The sequence below is a fragment of the Crocuta crocuta genome, unplaced genomic scaffold (genome assembly GCF_008692635.1).
Source record: "Crocuta crocuta isolate KB4526 unplaced genomic scaffold, BGI_CrCroc_1.0 scaffold113, whole genome shotgun sequence".
NCBI lineage: Eukaryota > Metazoa > Chordata > Mammalia > Carnivora > Hyaenidae > Crocuta > Crocuta crocuta.
Genome location: NW_027530368.1, coordinates 936,569 through 954,510, shown reverse-complemented (window position 1 = coordinate 954,510; position 17,942 = coordinate 936,569). Strand labels below are relative to the sequence as shown.

Here is a 17,942-nt window from a genome sequence, read left to right as displayed (position 1 = left end):
CGCAATCATTTGTAGGAGGGATGATTGGTCATTAAAGCGAATCTGTACGACCTGCTGAGGTTGGGAATTGGAGGCACAGCCAGGCCCCAGGAATGGCACAGGAGCCTTCCTCTGCTTTCCTCATCTGTGCTCCTATGTGATTTTCAGAGCATCCTCCTCAAGTGGACTAAAGGCTTCAAGGCATCGGGCTGCGAGGGAGAGGATGTGGTCACCCTGCTGAAGGAAGCCATCCACCGGCGAGAGGTGGGAGAGGCGTGTCATGAGCCCCAGAATGATCTGTGTTCAGAAAGTGGGGAAGTGTTGGGTGCTGTTGTGTGGGTTAGGGGGAGAATTAGCGTGGTGCTTCAGTGGTGACTGAGTGTCCACTGCGTGTCCAGCCCTGCTCTTGGCACTGAGGATTCAGGAATGCCCACAACAAACTTGTGCTATAAACAAATCCATGAGCTAATGTCAGGTGCCATAGAGCTGTGAGGAGACATGAAGTCGGGTGAGGACAGAGTGAGTGGGTCAGAGAAGGGCTCTCTTAAATAGCACGACCAGGGAAGGTCTCTAAGGAGGTGACATTTTAACAAAAAGTGAGAATGAGCTGGGCTGTATCAAATACACGGTCTGAAAGAACATGGTGGTTCTTTGGTGGACCGGAGATCTGCTTTTGCCCTCTTAGGAATTTGACCTGGACGTGGTCGCCGTGGTGAATGACACAGTCGGGACGATGATGACCTGTGGCTATGAAGATCCTCACTGTGAAATCGGCCTCATCGTTGGTAAGGACCCAGCAGTCCTTCCTGCGTTGTGACCCATGTCCTTGGGCGGGTGTGGGGACGGTGTGGAGTGAGGCCCTAACGTGTTTGTGATTGGCAGGCACGGGCAGCAACGCCTGCTACATGGAGGAGATGCGGAACGTGGAGCTGGTGGAGGGGGAGGAGGGCCGGATGTGTGTCAACATGGAATGGGGGGCTTTCGGGGACAACGGGTGCCTCGACGACTTCCGCACGGAATTTGATGTGGCTGTGGATGAGCTTTCCCTCAACCCTGGCAAACAGAGGTAGGCACCCCAGTGCCTGCGGTCCTGGTACGTGTACCCCAAAACTGCACCGTAGCGAGTAGTCAGATCCTCTGCAACAGCAAATCCCAGGACACCTGTTCCTGAGACATCAATAGAGGAAATTTCCGTGGCAAGGTTTTCCTATCAAATAACATCCAGGAAGTTCTCCTAGTTGGACTGTGATGCCTTCAAAATCCAGTTGGAAAAACAAATCACAATAGTTGTGTTTTGAGGAGCATTTCTTATAGGGAACTGGTGACAAAGGTTTTAGAAGGATGAAAAGATGTAAAGGGGACACTGAGGAACATAGAGCTAAGAGATGTTAGCAGCCTTCCTACCACCGCTTGTGAAAATAGGAAGGGATGGTGTTAAAACCTACATCCGGGGCTGTGAGGAAAGACAGTTGAGCCATCTGCTAATAGTAGGGTAAAGAAGCTGGCGTGACACAGAGGGGAACAGGAAGCAAACAGGAACATGTCTCTTCCTTTTCCTCCAACCATTCATTCGTAACATCTTCTATAGTCAGAGTGGATAAGGGCCACCCCCAGCCTCACTAAGCATGAGCTCTGAGCTACAAGCACACTTCCCATTGGAGGTTGTGTATAGTGTTTCCTAACTGGATTCATCAGGGACAGTAGTTCTGCAGAATATACTTTTGTCACAAGTACAAGTCACAGACGAAAATGCCTCTAGAGGTCAGATAAGCGTCATTAATGAAAGAAAGGATGGGACAAGATGGAGTGGGGATAGGGGCTTGGTTGCAACTAGGGGCCTCAGCTTTTTTAAAGGCACTATTCAGGCCAAAAGGCCCTCAAGCCACTGAGCCATCACATCAGTTTTGGTGGCTAAGGCAGGGCATCTCCAGCTGGCATTCAAGTAAAGTGATAATGATTAGTTTGGAGAGAAAACATGCTGAATGTCTGATGAAGTTAAAGATTAAGACTCAGCATCCTTCTGGTTTCTTGGAGATGGGGTTTGAGGGTGTTTTCCTCCTTGGAGTTGGGATCAAGCATCAGAAGGGAGATAAGCCCAGAAGATGGAGATGATCCTAGGGAACCCCTGGGCCTCAGGCACTGTAGCCAGTTTTGCTGAAGGCTGTGGCTCAGTGTGTGTAGACACCAGGAATCCTGCCCAAGTGAATCAAATAGCACTTCCTTTCCCACGAAGGGGAACCATTGCATGCCCTCTACTTTCTAATGTGCTGGGCATCTCACCTTCCTGCTTAACCTCCATGAACATTATCTGCATTGCAGGTTTGAGAAAATGATCAGTGGCATGTACTTGGGTGAGATTGTCCGTAACATCCTCATCGATTTTACCAAGCGTGGGCTGCTCTTCCGTGGCCGCATCTCAGAGCGGCTCAAGACAAGAGGAATCTTTGAAACCAAGTTCCTGTCTCAGATTGAGAGGTGAGAATTTAGGGCCTGGGGTAGGGTGGGACCATATCCTTCTCATGGACAGACAAGCTGAAGGATTTCCATAGCTTGAATCAGATCAGGGTATGGCTTATATGAAGGTCAGTTTAGCAGTGAACACATTCATTTTGTATAGTGTTTATTTAAAGTTATGGATAGTTGGCATTTTAAGGGCAAATATATAACATTCTCATGAAAAACCCTGCTGAGCTGGCACGAGGTGCCCCACCCCCCCATGCAAAGTGATATGGTTGGGTTTTAGATCAACTATCAAAGGTAGAAAGATACCTGCTCATAAGATATAAATTGGAATGCACAAAGGAAGATAGCCTGTTAAAACGCTCATGCCCGGCAGGAGGGTGCATCTTAACTGCTGCCGTGGTAATAAGGCCGACAGGATTGAGTGAAGGTTGGCATGCCAGGCATTGCAGAAGAAATCAGGCCATGTGGTGGCTCATTAAAGCAAAACCCCCCTCCTCCTGTCTAATGGCAGCAAAGTCTGTTCCAAATTATTCCAGTGAATTTCAGGGTCCTTTAAAAATTAATGCTGCACATTATAGTCAGGTGTATGGGAAAACAGGAACTGGATGACGGGCAGGAGTGGGGTTCCAGGGCATCTGCACCAGTGAATAGAAGGAATATGTTCTAGTTTGCATGTCTCTCTGTGTGCAGGAAGCTGACTCAAGGGTTCTAAAACAGCTCCCTTCATATAATATTTATTTTCTTACAATTGTATTTACATTCGTTTCCTGAGTAGTGCATGAATAGCTATCAGACCCCCCCCGGTGGGGGAGCAGAGAGGACAAGGGTCTCTGCTAGCAGGTGATGCTTGTCCTGCTGACCTGTGAACAGCAATGAGATAATGGATATGAAAGAGCTGAACATGCCAGCCACAAGCACTGTCACTGTCTTTATTCTTTCCAAATGAGTGGAATACATAGATGTGAATTTCCTTTTTTCTTGAGTACCAGTTTTATGGTAGCAGTGCACTGCCTGCGCAAACTGGGCAAACTGGAATAGAGGCCCGTTTCTTTGTGTTCCCATCACACTCAGGAGAGCTCCACATGGTCCAGTGGGATGAGCATGGGCTCCTGAACTAAGTTCAAGAACAGGATCCACTCTTAGGGGGCTCCCACATGACCCGTCCCCTGGAGTGGCGGAGGGGCCACCAGCCCCTCGTGTATGTGACTGACCACTCCCTGTTTCCCCCACCCCCAGTGACTGCCTAGCCCTGCTGCAGGTCCGCGCCATCCTGCACCACCTGGGGCTCGAGAGCACCTGTGACGACAGCATCATCGTCAAAGAGGTGTGCACGGTGGTGGCACGGCGGGCAGCCCAGCTCTGTGGTGCCGGCATGGCCGCCGTGGTGGACAAAATACGAGAAAACCGTGGGCTGGACACCCTCAAAGTGACAGTGGGCGTGGATGGGACCCTTTACAAGCTACATCCTCAGTGAGTGCCTGACCGCCACTCTCCCTGTCCATCTTTCTTTCTCCATCTGTTCTTTCCTTGCTTTCCCTTCCTCTCTCTTTCTCTCTCCTTATTTTACAGCAAACGACCTGGCATTCCAAATGAGTGTATATGATCTATACGTCGTACTTTAAAGGTTAAGAACTGGAAGTAGGGCTATGTTTTACCACACAGCCTGGAAGACTCAGGTGTCCCCTGTCCCTGTCCCCTGCCAGGGGAAGGTCCCCTGGTGACTTAGTCCCTTTCTTTTTTTCCCTGCAAAGCTGTGTATGCATCGCTATGGTTCTGTTTTACTTAATTTTGAACCGCCATCAAGGGAGTCCAGTTCTTTCATGACTGGCTTTCCCACATAGCATTTATAGCTTTGAGACACATCCACATCAAAGTATGCAAATGCAGCTCATTAATTTTCAGGGCTGCCTCGCATACCTTTGAATGAGAACACTCTAGTTTATTGTCCTGCTAATGGATATTGGGTTATTTCTAGATTTTGTCTGTTACAAGCACTGTTGCTGTGAACATTCTAAGAAATGTGTGGGAACTCTGGAGAGAGATATTTTCTGCAGTCTGGCATGGGGACTGGTAGATTATAGCCATGACTGTTTCTATAAACATGAGCCATGCCCACTGGTGTATGTGTCGTCTCTGGATGCTTTCACTCTACAGGGGCAGAGTAGCTGCCGCAAAGCTGAAAGTGTATCTACTGTTTGGTCCTTAAAAAATATATTTGTTATTTTAGAGAGACAGAAAGAGAGCACTCGTGCACAAGTGTGGGGGAGGGGCAGAGGGAGAGAGAGAGATTCTCAAACAGGGTCCACACTCAATGCAGAGCCCCTTAGGTGGGGCTCGATCCCAGGACCCTGGGATCATGACCTGAGCTGAAATCAAGAGTCCAAATGCTCAACTGACTGAGCTAACCAGGCGCCCCCGTCTGGCCATTTATATAAAGCATGTCTCTCAAGCTCCTCTAGTGTGGAAGCACTGAATTTCCTTTTCTTTCTACACTTTTCCTTGTCTCTCCATCTCTCTTCTTCTCTCATCAGCCATTGTTCCTCTCCCGTCTTCGCTCATCTGCATATGTTTTGAGTGAATCATTTTGAATTCAGGAAGTTCCCCAGTCCCTTCCCCCTGGAAGCTTCTCAGCTTAAAGTTAAAAGAACAAAGCTGTTACCCTAGTGAGCAATAGGTGGGACAGAGTGAGGAAAGAGAGACTCCTAGATTGAAATGTTACATATGCATAGAATGACTCTTTCGAGGAGTTGAGAGACTTGCCCAGAGTTTACACAGTTAGTGAAAAGAGGGAAACTTGAGAAGTTGCAAGTCCCTCATCTTGATGATCAGTGTCTGAAGATTAGGAATCTTTGTCCCAGAGGAGAGTTGGGAGGGGGACAGAAGCCAAGCCACTGGCACTGAGGCTTGCTTCATAGATGAAGAGGGCTTCCTGACCCTGCTCTCTTGGGGGTACAAGGTGACTGTCTTTCTCTCTAGTCCCATATTGGAAGGTTCTGTGATCACCGTAATGCACCTACAGCAAACCCCATGAACCTTTTATCTTTAATGGCATTTTGGATTAGATGTGGATCTGATGTGAGTCCATACCCCTGGAAAATGAAGTATCAAGTGAATGGGGCTTGGTCTTCCAGAATATAGGGACCAGATATGCCCTTCTTCAGGGTACACTCGTGATGCCCGTGACTGTTGAACTTCTCTTCTACTTATTACTTTCAAGAAGACAGCTTCCAGAATCTCCAGTAATTGTCTCACAAGGGTCTCTGCCCCCCACTCGCCTGCTGTGACAGAATTTGGGCATGTTGCTAACCTCCACAAGCCTTGGTTTTTGGATACACAATACATAGTGTTCAATACATGGTAGCTGTCTTCCTCTTGGTGATCTTAATAATTCCTGGGTTTCCAGCATAACTTCTTAGGGTCTCATCTCTGAGGACACAAATTAATCATGACTAAGGTATTTTATTTTTTTTCCTGTGTCTTCCTCCCAACGTTTGCAGCTTTGCCAAAGTCATGCATGAGACGGTGAAAGACCTGGCTCCGAAATGTGATGTGTCCTTCCTGGAGTCAGAAGATGGCAGCGGGAAGGGGGCAGCTCTCATCACTGCTGTGGCCTGCCGCATCCGTGAGGCTGGACAGCGATAGAGTCCCTGAAATCGGAACGGTCTTCCTCGGGTTCCCTCTCTTCCCTGCTTTAAATTATAAGATGTCATCCCCTGTGTCAGAGACAGACCCCTTGGCTTTTCCTTGGCAGAGGAAAACCCGTTGGACTGGGTGTTTTCTCTATGTGTACTTACCGTAGAGGTCAGCGCCCAAGCCTTAGCCTTCCTGAGATAGATAGGTTTTGAAGTAAGGACTTGTTCATACTCGTCACAACTCTTCCTGTTGGTTCTTTGAAAACTTAAGAAGGCAAATTTTAACCTTTAGTAATCCCCCTGGCCAAATTCCATGTCCCTGTATAATCCCACAGGATGGGGACACTAATGAAAAGCTACGGTTGCTTCACCATGGACCCTGGACGTGACATTTCTAGGTGAAGAGCATTCCCCAGCATGGAGGTGGATATTGTTCTGCTCTGAGACCTGCGGCGATCTCCACTAACCTGAGCCTGATCCTCCACAGGCAGAAGTGGTGGGGTGGGAGGAGAGGCTACAATGGAGGGCAATCCATGGATAGCCATGTGGCAGCACCTCTTTAACCTCACTTCCAAGCCTGATGGGTTCTAGCAGATGCTCTTCCTGGAGTTAAAGCATCCCGAATCTGAGCAAACAAAACCAAAGCCATGAGTTGACACATCCTGCGAGTGGGCTTGTCATATCTCCTTGTGGGTTCCTGAGTCATCCATGAGCAACGGACCTTTGGGGGTGGGGAGATGTTTTTGGTCTGTTTTTAAATTTTTTCCTGCAGAAGCGGAAACAACCCTACTTTCATTTTAATTTATGTTTGAAATTTATTTACTTGATGAAGTACATCTGCTCCTTTATCTTGACACTGTATGTAATGATGGGCTGTATGTAATGTATTTATATGTCAAGTTGTTATGTATATACATACACAGGGTGTCTTCAGACTCGGCCTCTGTAGTAGATGAGCGTAGTTTCAGGATGGAAGGTGAAGATACTGACAGGTCACTAGAAATACCTCATTCGCCTGTGGGAAGAGAAAGGAAGCCTCTTCAGGGTGAGTGAATGGCCAAGTAGCTCCTTCCCGGCTCCTTTTTAACCTGCAGACTCGGAAACGTGGAAGGCAGGGAACAGTGAGGGAAGCTGGGTCTTTGGATTGAAAAAACCACAGCGACTGGCTGCTCTGTCTAGACCTTCCTGGGGCAATATTACCCAGGCTTTTAACCAAAGGAAACAAGAATCATTTCAGACAGACTCATTGCTTAGGAGTTGTCATTCTAAGGGCAGTCAGTAGTATTTTTTAAGCTCTCTAAGAAGATAAAGGAAGCCACCAAAAACATTTTAAAAATTCTGTTAATAGCAAACCAAAACCAAACAATGAAACAATCAAATGAATAAAACCTCAGGGACAACACTTTTGGTGGATTTGTGCCCTCCTAGCAAAATCGGTTTGTTTCGTAAATGTTTTACGAGAAGCATTGTCCAAGGGCTTCTCTAGGCTGAGCTGTTTTTATACACAGTATTTATTTCAAACTGTTGGTGCAGTTGGGAGGAATGGGGTGGGATAAAATCTTGTATACTCTACTTTTCAGGAGTGCAGTTAATTCTGAGTCCAAAAGCCCACTCCTTCTCTAAAATATGCGCACCCACACACTGCAACTACACAGTAAAGAGGGAATGGCCCCATAACACTATTGAGTAGGAATCAAAGATCAAAACAAGGAAGGAAAGACACAACTCAATAGCACCCAGTTTTTGCACATTTATCACACTTGTACTGAGAACAGTGTCTAGGTTTGTGTATCACTAAAGAATGCCCAACAAGTAGAGATGATTTTTAACTTTTAAACTTGAAAATTAGGCACTGTGTATGAAATTGCACCTTTTTTTTTTTTAAAAAAGGTAGAGCTGTGTGTGTGTGTGGCTATTACACATGTGTTGTTGGTTTCGAAAAAGGAATGCTAGAAAATGCATTTTGAAGGTTTGTGTTCCCACAGTTAGGTGACAGTTCCTTGCTGCTGCTGCTTTGCCTGATGTAAATACAGTGAATCTCAATCTTTGACCGGGATGTGTTGAATCTCAAACCATTGAGCACTCAGTCTAGTAAAGATTTTGTCATGTATATTAAAGAACTAGTTGAATTAACTATGTGATGTTAACTATTAATAAATTTTAACATTTTTTCAAAATATTCAGTGTGTGATTCATGAGAATTTTAAAGAATGCAGTCATCTTTTGGGCATATTAGGATGTCCTAACCAGTGTGAATAATTAATGATTTTGACTTGATTTTGACTGTGTGTGCTTGCTTGAGAGGCATGTGGCCAAGACTTGGTCTTGACCCCAGATATTTCTCTTCTCAGAAACTCCGTTCCAATGGAACTGGAAGATAGAAGCCCTCTCCTAGGCCATTTTGAACCTGTAGCTTTCAAGTATCAGTAAAGAACCATGGCCGAATACTGTTTAGGGAGTTTGGCCGAGATATTAGCAGAGCCCTCAGGGGCCTGTGGCTGGTCTCTGTAGGCATGTGATTCACTTTCAGGATATAAAGCCCTTACATAAATGTCTAAAAAACATGCATGTCTCCCCTCTCCACCTTTCCCCTCTCTCCAGTAAAACACAAACCTGGGCAATCCATTCCTCACAAGACCCCGCTGACACCCACTGACATGGCCCTGATCGACAGTGAGATTATGGAAGCATCCCATATACTGTTGTTGCAAGTGCAAACTGGTACAACCATTTAGGGGGGAAACGGGCAATAGACAGCAAAAGCATGTTTTGTGTAGTTTTCTAGTAATTTGTGCAGAGGAAATGGATAGTTAGAGACCAAGATTTAGCTTCGAGGACATTGGCTACTGTATGATTTATAATAAACAAAGGTTCACTCCATACAGTGGGTCTGCCCGCCCTGGATGAGGGTCCTGTCAGGAAGACCATCTATTCCAGTTGGTTATACAGGTGATGAAAGAGCTGAGGAGCCAGAATATGGAGAAGCAACCCAGAGATCAGCAGTGTCCAAAAAAACCCATTTCTATCCCACTGGCTGGACCAAGTCCAAAAGCTGGGGGAGCTGGGGTGCAGGAGCTGGAATGATAGACCAGGGAGGAAGTCGGTTAGAAATACCCTGGCTTTTCTCTCTCCCATCTTCTACTTTTCTGCAGTGTCTCTGTCAGCTGAGCCTGGGAGGGAGCCAACTGGAAGGGAGACTGTGACCAGTGGAGGGTGGGGCCTGGACCTGAGCAACAAGTAACTTGCATGGACCCCATAAAACCATGACAGCCTTGTAGAAGGATATGCTGCTTCATGATGAAAGTATGTACACAGCAATATATTATGATCCTGTTTTTGTTATGAAATTATTATATACAACATGAGGATTAATGTGTTTCCCTGAATGTCCCCTCTGCCTCGCTGGACAGTGGGCACAGGTGAGGCCTCTTCCTCTGTGGTAACAACCGCAGCACCCCCTCAACTGGCCGTCCACCCCTCTGGGAATCGGGCACCCCGACTTGGAGACCCTCAGCAGCCCGCATCCCCGTGCTCACGCTGCTTCTCTGCCCGGCTTCCACCTTCTCCTCCAGGGGTCCCTCACCACTGGGAAAACTATTTCTTTCAAACAAATGGACAGTCTGCACCCAAGTTGCTTAAAGCTGGGAAATAGCTTTTCCAGCTTCTGTCAAGCCCATTGCACCTTTTTTTTCTTTCTTGGCTGCTTTGTTTTCCATAGGCCCCAGGTGCAGAAGGCTAAATTACTAAATTACTCATACTCCTCCTCAGTTCAGCACGTTTGTTTTCTAGTCTTTGCAAGGACCTTTCTAGCTTTCTTTAAATCTTATTTCCCTTTATCCTCATTTCTCTTCCCCACTCTTCACACATGATCAGCAATCATGTTATTGTGTTGATGTGCAACTTACTTGTGTCTTTGTGAATCCATCCATTGCTTTGTGGGCATGCTTTTTAATTTACAAATGTTATTGGCTAAAAGTCTTTTTTTGTTTTTCACTAAGCATCATGCTTTTTAAGACCCATTGATGCTACTGTGCATACAGCTAATCCATTACTTCCAGTTACTGCACAACCTCCCTTGTATACATGCATCTTTTTCCCACCCAGGCTCCCAGTGCTGCATGTGTGGCTCGGCCCTGCTCTGGCCGCACAATCCTCACCACAGGGAGCGTCTTTACACGTCCGTCCCCTTAATCATCTTTGGATGATGTCTTTGGGCACATTCGCAGGAGCAGGCTAACGGGATCACAGGTGGTGCATTTGCTTAATCTGATCCCATATTGCCGGGTTCCTCTCCTGAAAGGCTGCCCCAGCCCCCAGGCCCCCAACAGCAAGCCTCCTGCAACACTTATCATTATCCAGCTTCCTAATTTTTATTAAGGTGCTGAATGTAAAATGAGATTGTATGCTTGTTTTTTAAAATAATTTATTGTCAAGTTGGTTTACATGTAACATCCGGTGCTCATCACAACAAGTACCCTCCTCCATGCCCATCACCCCAATTCCCTTCTCCCCCACCCCCATCAGTCCTCAGTTTGTTCTCAGCATTCAAGAGTCTCTCATGGTTTGCCTCCCTCCCTCTCCCCAACTATTTTTCCCCTTCTTCTCTCACTTCATCCTCCGTTAACTTCCTCCTAATCCACCTATATGTGTAAACACATTGTGTGCTTGCTTTAATGTACATTTCTCTACGATAAGAGTACATTTCTCTACGAAAAGATATCTTTCTTAGCCTTTTAGGATCTTTTTCAGTTAACTGCCTGTTCATACTCTTTGCTGATTATTTTTTCTTAGTTGATTTACCAGAGTCTCTTGTTTAATGTAGATGTCAGTCTGTTGTTGCGTTAGGTGTTACGTACATCTTCTCCAGTCTGTTATTTTTGTTCACAGCATCCTTTGGTGATAGGAGTCCCTCTCTTTTGTTGTAAGCAAATCTACCCCTCCGTTTTGCTATATGGCTTGTACTTCTGACCTTTCTTACCCTTAACCCACTGACATTGTCTTCTGTTAATTTTATGTATAGTTTTGCTTTTCACTTAAAAGGGTTAATGTAACACCCTGTGGGTGTCCATCTTCCATATAGTATTGGGTAGGGTTCAGTTTTGTTCAAGTTTGGTTTCTCATGCCATTAGTGAGTTGGTTGGCCCTTCCTCACTGATTTGTGGCAGCTTTTCTGAAATACATGAAGTTTGCCAGGATCTGTCTCTGAGTGCTCTTTTCTGCCCTGTTGACCTCTTTTGTTTGTTCTGGAGCTGTAACAAACTTTATTACCATGACTTTCTAGGGTGTCTTAATATCTAGCAAACCAGTCTCTCCCTCTTTTCTTTTTCAGACTTAATTGTGCTAGTCATGGTCCTTTTTTTATCCATGTAAATTTTAGAATAAACGTATCAAATCTCTGAAGAAAATTCAGCTCAAAGTTTGATTGGGGTTACAATGGGTTTAGCAATTTTCAGAGTAGAACTGACCTTTTGCATATTCACAAGAGCATAGAATGTCTCTGTGTATTTATCTAATCTTTTCTGCCTTTTCTAAGAGTTTCAAAGTTTTCTCTATAGAAGTTTTATGAATTCTTTGTTAACCTGATCCCCAGACAGTTTATACTTGCTGGGCATAGTCCTTGATTTCCACTATATTTTCTGGCTGGTTATCACAGAGCATCTCAGCCTTGGCCCTACTCATATTTGGGGCTGGTTGATCCTTTGTTGTAAGGGCTGTGATGCTAGCAGCATCCCTGGCTTTCACCGGTCAGATGCCAGCGGCACCTCTTCCCCAGTTGTGCCAAAATGTCCTCTGGGGGTGTGGTTGTCACACAAAATACTGACACCCAGTATTTTATCCCCAAGATTGCACGGGATATGTCTTACTACATAATTATTTATTGCTTATCTGAAATTCAAATTTAACTGAGTGTCCTTTTGAATTTTGTTAATGTGTCACCCTACCTGAGAGGCATAATCATTCCTCGTTGAGAACCACTGGTGTAGATAAACAGTAGAAAGTTGTGTAAGTTGATCTTGTTTCTGATAACCTTGCTCAATTTTATTAATTATAATAGGTTCTTTATTCTGATGTTTTTTCTATGTAGATGACCATATATTTTATAAATAATTGAAGTTTTATTTTTCCCTTCAAATTGGTCTACCTCTTTTTTTTTTTTCCTCTTCTTACCACAATGGTTAAGATCTCCAGCACTGTTTTGCTACACAGTAGCCGTAATAGTATGTATTTGTCTTGTTCTCAGTCTTCAAAGGAATGTGCCTAAATTTTCTCCCTTAAGAAAACTGTTTGGAGTGTCTGGGCGGCTCAGTCAGTTGAATGTCAGACTTCAGTTCAGGTCATGATCTCATTGTTCATGAGTTCGAGCTCCATTTGGGCCATGTGCTGACAGTTCAGAGCCTGGAGCCTGCTTTGGATTCTGTATGTGTCTCTCTCTCTGCCTCTCACCCACTTGTGCTCTGTCCCTCTCTCTCTCTCTCTCACAAATAAATAACATTAAAAAATTTTTTTAGAGGAAAAATGTTTGATGTGGGTTTTGGGTACCAACTTAAGGAACTTACTTTTTCTATTCCTAGTTTGTAAGATTATTAATTATGAAATCTTAAATCGATGTGGTACTACACTAAATACTTTTTCTGTATCTATTGAAAAAGATGCATGGTTTTTCTCTGTTGGGCTTTACTGTGATGAATAACATCAATGCATTCGCAGGCAAATCCTTTATTGCTGGGATAAATTGTATCTTTTTCCATCATTGTTGGATCAATTCAGTTAGTATCTTATTTTTTGCATTCATATTCATAAGTAAAATAGGTCTATCATTTTTTTCCCCTTTGTATCATCCTAATCTGGTTTTGAATCAAGGTTACATTAATTTCACAAAAAAGGCTGGGCTTCTGTCTTTTCATTTACTGGAACAATCTGTGATGGGATAAAGATTATCTGTCTCTGGAAAGTTGAGTGGAATGCATCTGGGAAGCCATCTGGAGCTGGGGCTTTGAGGAGGAGAACTATGATTACCACTTCAATCCCTTTGATACTTACTGGTCTAGTCAAGTAAGTATCTGGTTCTATATCTTGACACTTCATATTTCCCAATAAATTTATCAATAACATCTAGTTGTTACATCGTTTATGGAACACTTGTCTGCAATGCTTTAGAAATCTTTTTTAAGATTTTTTAAAACATTTTATTTATTTCAGAGAGAGAGAGAGAGAGAGAGTGTGAGCAGGGGAGGGTCAGAGAGAGAGGGAGACACAGAATCCGAAGCAGGCTCCAGGCTCTGAGCTAGCCGTCAGCACAGAGCCCGACGTGGGACTTGAACCCACGAACCATGAGATCATGACCTGACCGAAGCTGGACGCTTAACTGACTGTGCCACCCAGGCGCCCCTTTAAGATTTTATTTTTAAGCAATCTCTACACCTAATGTGGGGCTTGAACTCACAACCTTGAGATCAAGTGTTGTAAGCTCCACAGACTGAGCCAACCAGGCACCTCTATTTTAGAAATTTCAAGCACATCCAAAAGTAGAAGGATTACTGGATCCTCTGTGGTTCAAAAGTTATCAACTCCTGGCCAACCTTGTTTCACCTATCACTCCACACTCAGCCCCTCATATTCATGGGAGGCCAACCTCTGACACTGTATCATGATAACTGCAGATGCTCTCGTATAAATCTTCAAAAGACAATGACTCTTTTTTCAACCAATCCAAGATGCCATTACCTCCTCCCAGAAATTAATAATATGTTAACATCAAGAAACTGCCAGTGTTTAAACTTCCAATTGTCTCATACATGTCATTTAAAAAACTTAAATCGGGGGCACCAGGGTGGCTCAGGTGGCTAAGTGTTTGACTTTGGCTCAAGTCATGATCTTGGGTCTCAGGTTGTGATCTCACAGTTTGTGAGTTCAAGCTCTGCATTGGGCTCTGTGCTGACACCTCAGAGCCTGGAGCCTGCTTTGGATTCTGTGTCCCCCTCTCTCTCTGCTCCTCCCCCCAACTTGTGCTCTGTCTCTGTCTCTCAAAAATAAAAAGAAACATTAAAAAAATTTAAGTCAGGATCAAAGCAAAGTCTGTGTATCGCACTTGGTTGACCTGTCTTCTAATCTCTCTATACATCCTGCTCCCTCTGCTGTTTTTCCCTCATCTGAAAAAAATTGTGTCATCTGTCTAGTTTCCTGTGATTGCCTCTCTAGTCTGTCATGTTTCCCTGTCCTCTGCATTCCTGTAAATTGGTAGTGTAATCTCAACTCTTGATCAGATGTACATATGATATGTTAGCAAGCCTACTTTCAAAGAGGTCATTGCTTTATCCTTTATCTTTATTTTGTCTGGGCTTATGCCTCCCCTTCCTTGTATATTTGTTTATTTCAGTGGATAATTTCTCTTTCTCATTTCTTTTCTGGATCAGTCTTGCCAGAATGTTTTTTCATTAATCTTTTCAAAGAATTAGCTTATTAAAAAAAATGAATCAGGTTATGAGTTCGGTTAAATTTTTTTCTTCTCCCCTTCATTAATGTTTGCCCTTTTGTATTTCTTCCTTCTTGTTTCTTGAGCTTGCTTTGCTGCTCTTGTTCCAGCTTTTTAAGTGAGTTGTGTAGTTTATCTTTGAAGTTAAGCTTCCTTCTGTCTCCTGTTTTAAGTTGGCACATTTTGATATACTCCATTGGAATTTCTTTTTAAAAATTTTTTAAAATGTTTATTTATTTATTGTGTTTTTTCAAACTTTTTAAAAATAGTTTTTAAATGCTTTATTTACTTGAGAGAGAGAGAGAAAGAGAGAGAGAGAGTTAGAGAGAAAGAGAGCATGAGCAGGGAAGGGTCAGAGAGAGAGGGAGATACAGAATCTGAAACAGGCTCCAGGCTCTGAGCTAGCTGTCAGCACAGAGCTCAACGCTGGGCTCGAACCCATAAACTGTGAGATCATGACCTGAGCTGAAGTTGGATGCTTAACCAACTGAGCCACCCAGGTGCCCCATAACTTTTTATTTTGAAATAATTTTAGGTTTCCAAAAGAATGGTAAAGAAAGTACAGAGAACTCCCCTATACCCTCTAAGTAGCTTCCACAACTATCAATCAACATTTTTTTGAACCATGGTACAGTTTTCAAAACCAAGAAGTTAGCATTAATGCCACATGGTTAACTAAACATTTTACTCCTTTTGCCTGAATTTTTCACTGATGTCCTTTTTCTGTTCCAAAATCCAGTCCCAGGTATCATATTGCATTTAGTTGACCTGTCTGCTTAGTCTTCTCTTCCTCAGGCTTTTCTTAAGCTTTTTTTTTTTTTTTTTTACATATAAGCTTTTTTCTTTATTCACCAAAGCAGTAATGTAACTTTTTTAAAAAATGATTTCTTTAATTTACATCCAAGTTAGCATATAGTGCAACAATGATTTTAGGAGTAGATTCCTTAATGCCCCTTACCCACTTAGCCCATCCTACATCCCACAACCCCTCCAGTAACCCTCTGTTTGTTCTCCATATTTAAGAGTCTTCTGTGTTTTGTCCCTCTCCCTGTTTTTATATTATTTTTGCTTCCTTTCCCTTATGTTCATCTGTTTTGTATCTTAAAGTCCTCGTATGAGTGAAGTCATATATTTGCCTTTCTCTGACTAATTTCACTTAATATAATACCCTCTAGTTCCATCTACATAGTTGCAAATGGCAATATATATACATATATATATATTATACCACATCTTAATTATCCATTCATCCATCTATTGACATTTGGGCTCTTTCCATACTTTGGCTATTGTCAATAGTGCTGGTATAAACATTGGGGTAAATGTGCCTTTTCAAAACAGCACACCTGTATCCTTTGCATAAATANATGTGTCGGTTGGCCCTCTGGGTGTCTTCTTTGGAGAAGTGTCTGTTCATGTCTTTTGCCCATTTCTTCACTGGATTATTTGTTTTTTGGGTGTTGAGTTTGATAAGTTCTTCATAGATTTTGGATACTAACCCTTTATCTGATATGTCATTTGCAAATATTTTCTCCCATTCTGTCGGTTGCCTTTTAGTTTTGCTGATTGTTTCCTTTGCTGTGCGGAAGCATTTTATTTTGATGAGGTCTCAATAGTTCATTTTTGCTTTTGTTTCCTTTGACTCAGGAGACATGTTGAGTAAGAAGTTGCTGCAGCCAAGGTGAAAGAGGTTTTTGCCTGCTTCCTCCTTGAGGAGGTTGATGGCTTCCTGTGTTACATTTAGGTCTTTTATTCATTTTGAGCTTATTTTTGTGTATGGTGTAAGAAAGTGGTCCAGGTTCATTTTTCTGCATGTCGCAGTTTTTCTGCATGTCCAGTTTTCCCAGCACCACTTGTTGAAGAGACTGGCTTTATTGCATTGGATATTCATTCCTGCTCTGTCAAAGATTAGTTGACCATACATTTGTGGGTCCATTTCTAGGTTCTCTATTCTGTTCCACTGATCTGAGTGTCAGTTTTTGTGCCAGTACCATACTATTTTGATGATTACAGCTTTGTAATACAGCTTGAAGTCTGGGATTGTGAAGCCTCCTGCTTTGGTTTTCTTTTTCAAGATTGTTTTGGCGATTCGGGGTCTTTTCTGGTTCCATACAAATTTTAGGATTGTTTGTTTTAGCTTTGTGAAGAATGCTGGTGGTTTTTTGATAGGTATTGCATTGACGATGTAGGTTGCTTTGGGTAGTTATTGACATCTTAACAATATTTCTTCTTCCTATCCAGGAACATGGAATATTTTTCCATTTTTGTGTCTTCTTCAATTTCTTTCATAACTTTCTATAGTTTTCAGTGTATAGATTTTTCTCCTCTTTAGTTAGATTTATTCCTAGGTATCTTAGGGTTTTTAGTGCAATTGTAAATGGGATTGATTACATGATTTCTCTTTCTGTTGCTTCATTGTTGGTGTCCAGGAATGCAACCGATTTCTGTGCATTGATTTTATACCCTGTTACTTTGTTGAATTCATGGATCAGTTCTAGAAGTTTTTTGGTAGAATCTTTTGTTTTTCTTTTTTAATGTTTTTTATTTATTTCTAGGAGAGAGAGAGAGAGACAGCGTGAGCAGGGGAGGGTCAGAGAGAGAGGGAGTCACAGACTGAAACAGGCTCCAGGCTCTGAGCTGGCAGTCAGCACAGAGCCCGACGCGGGGCCCAAACCCACGAACCGCGAGATCATGACCTAAGCGAAAGTCGGATGCTTAACCGACTAAGCCACCCAGGTGCCCCTGAATCTTTTGGTTTTACATAAAGAGTATCATGTCATCTGTGAAGAGTGAAAGTTTGACCTCCTCCTGGCTAATTGGGATGTCTTTTATTTCTTTATGTTGTCTGATTGCTGAAGCTAAGAGTTCCAATTCTATGTTGAATAACAGTGGTGAGAGTGGACATCCCTGTCTTGTTCCTGACCTTAGGGGGAAAACTCTGTTTTCCCCATTGAGGATGATATTAGCATTGAGTCTTTCATATAGGGCCATTATGATCTTAAGATATGATCCTTCTTTCTCTATCTTCTTGAGGGTTAAAAAAAATGTTTTATTTATTTTTGAGAAAAAGAGAGACAGCATGAACAGGGGAGGTCCAGAGAGAGAGGGAGACACAAAATACGAAGACAGGCTCCAGGCTCTGAGCTAGCTGTCAGCATAGAGCCCGACACGGGGCTCGAACCCACGAACCGCAAGATCATCACCTGAGCCGAAGTCGGATGCTTAACCAACTGAGCCACCCAGGCGCCCCTCTTGAGGGTTTTTATCAAGAAAGGATGCTGTATTTTGTCAAATGCTTTCTTTGCATATATTGAGAGGACCATGTGGTTCTTGTCCTTTATTGTATTGATGTGATGAATCACATTGATTGTTTTGCAGATATTGAACCAGCCCTG

General features: G+C 43.4%; 1 protein-coding gene across 1 annotated transcript in view; it reads left to right on the top strand.

The window, feature by feature from the left end:
• HK2 (hexokinase 2) overlaps nucleotides 1-8,253 on the top strand; it is a 62,266-nt gene extending 54,013 nt beyond the window's left edge. The window contains exons 13-18 of the mRNA XM_077766221.1: nucleotides 148-243; nucleotides 665-764; nucleotides 862-1,045; nucleotides 2,299-2,454; nucleotides 3,679-3,912; nucleotides 5,940-8,253. Of these exons, the coding sequence (XP_077622347.1) occupies nucleotides 148-243; nucleotides 665-764; nucleotides 862-1,045; nucleotides 2,299-2,454; nucleotides 3,679-3,912; nucleotides 5,940-6,084 (915 nt within the window). The 3' untranslated portion in view covers nucleotides 6,085-8,253. The remainder of the gene's footprint in view (nucleotides 1-147; nucleotides 244-664; nucleotides 765-861; nucleotides 1,046-2,298; nucleotides 2,455-3,678; nucleotides 3,913-5,939) is intronic.
• Nucleotides 8,254-17,942: the final 9,689 nt, after the last annotated feature.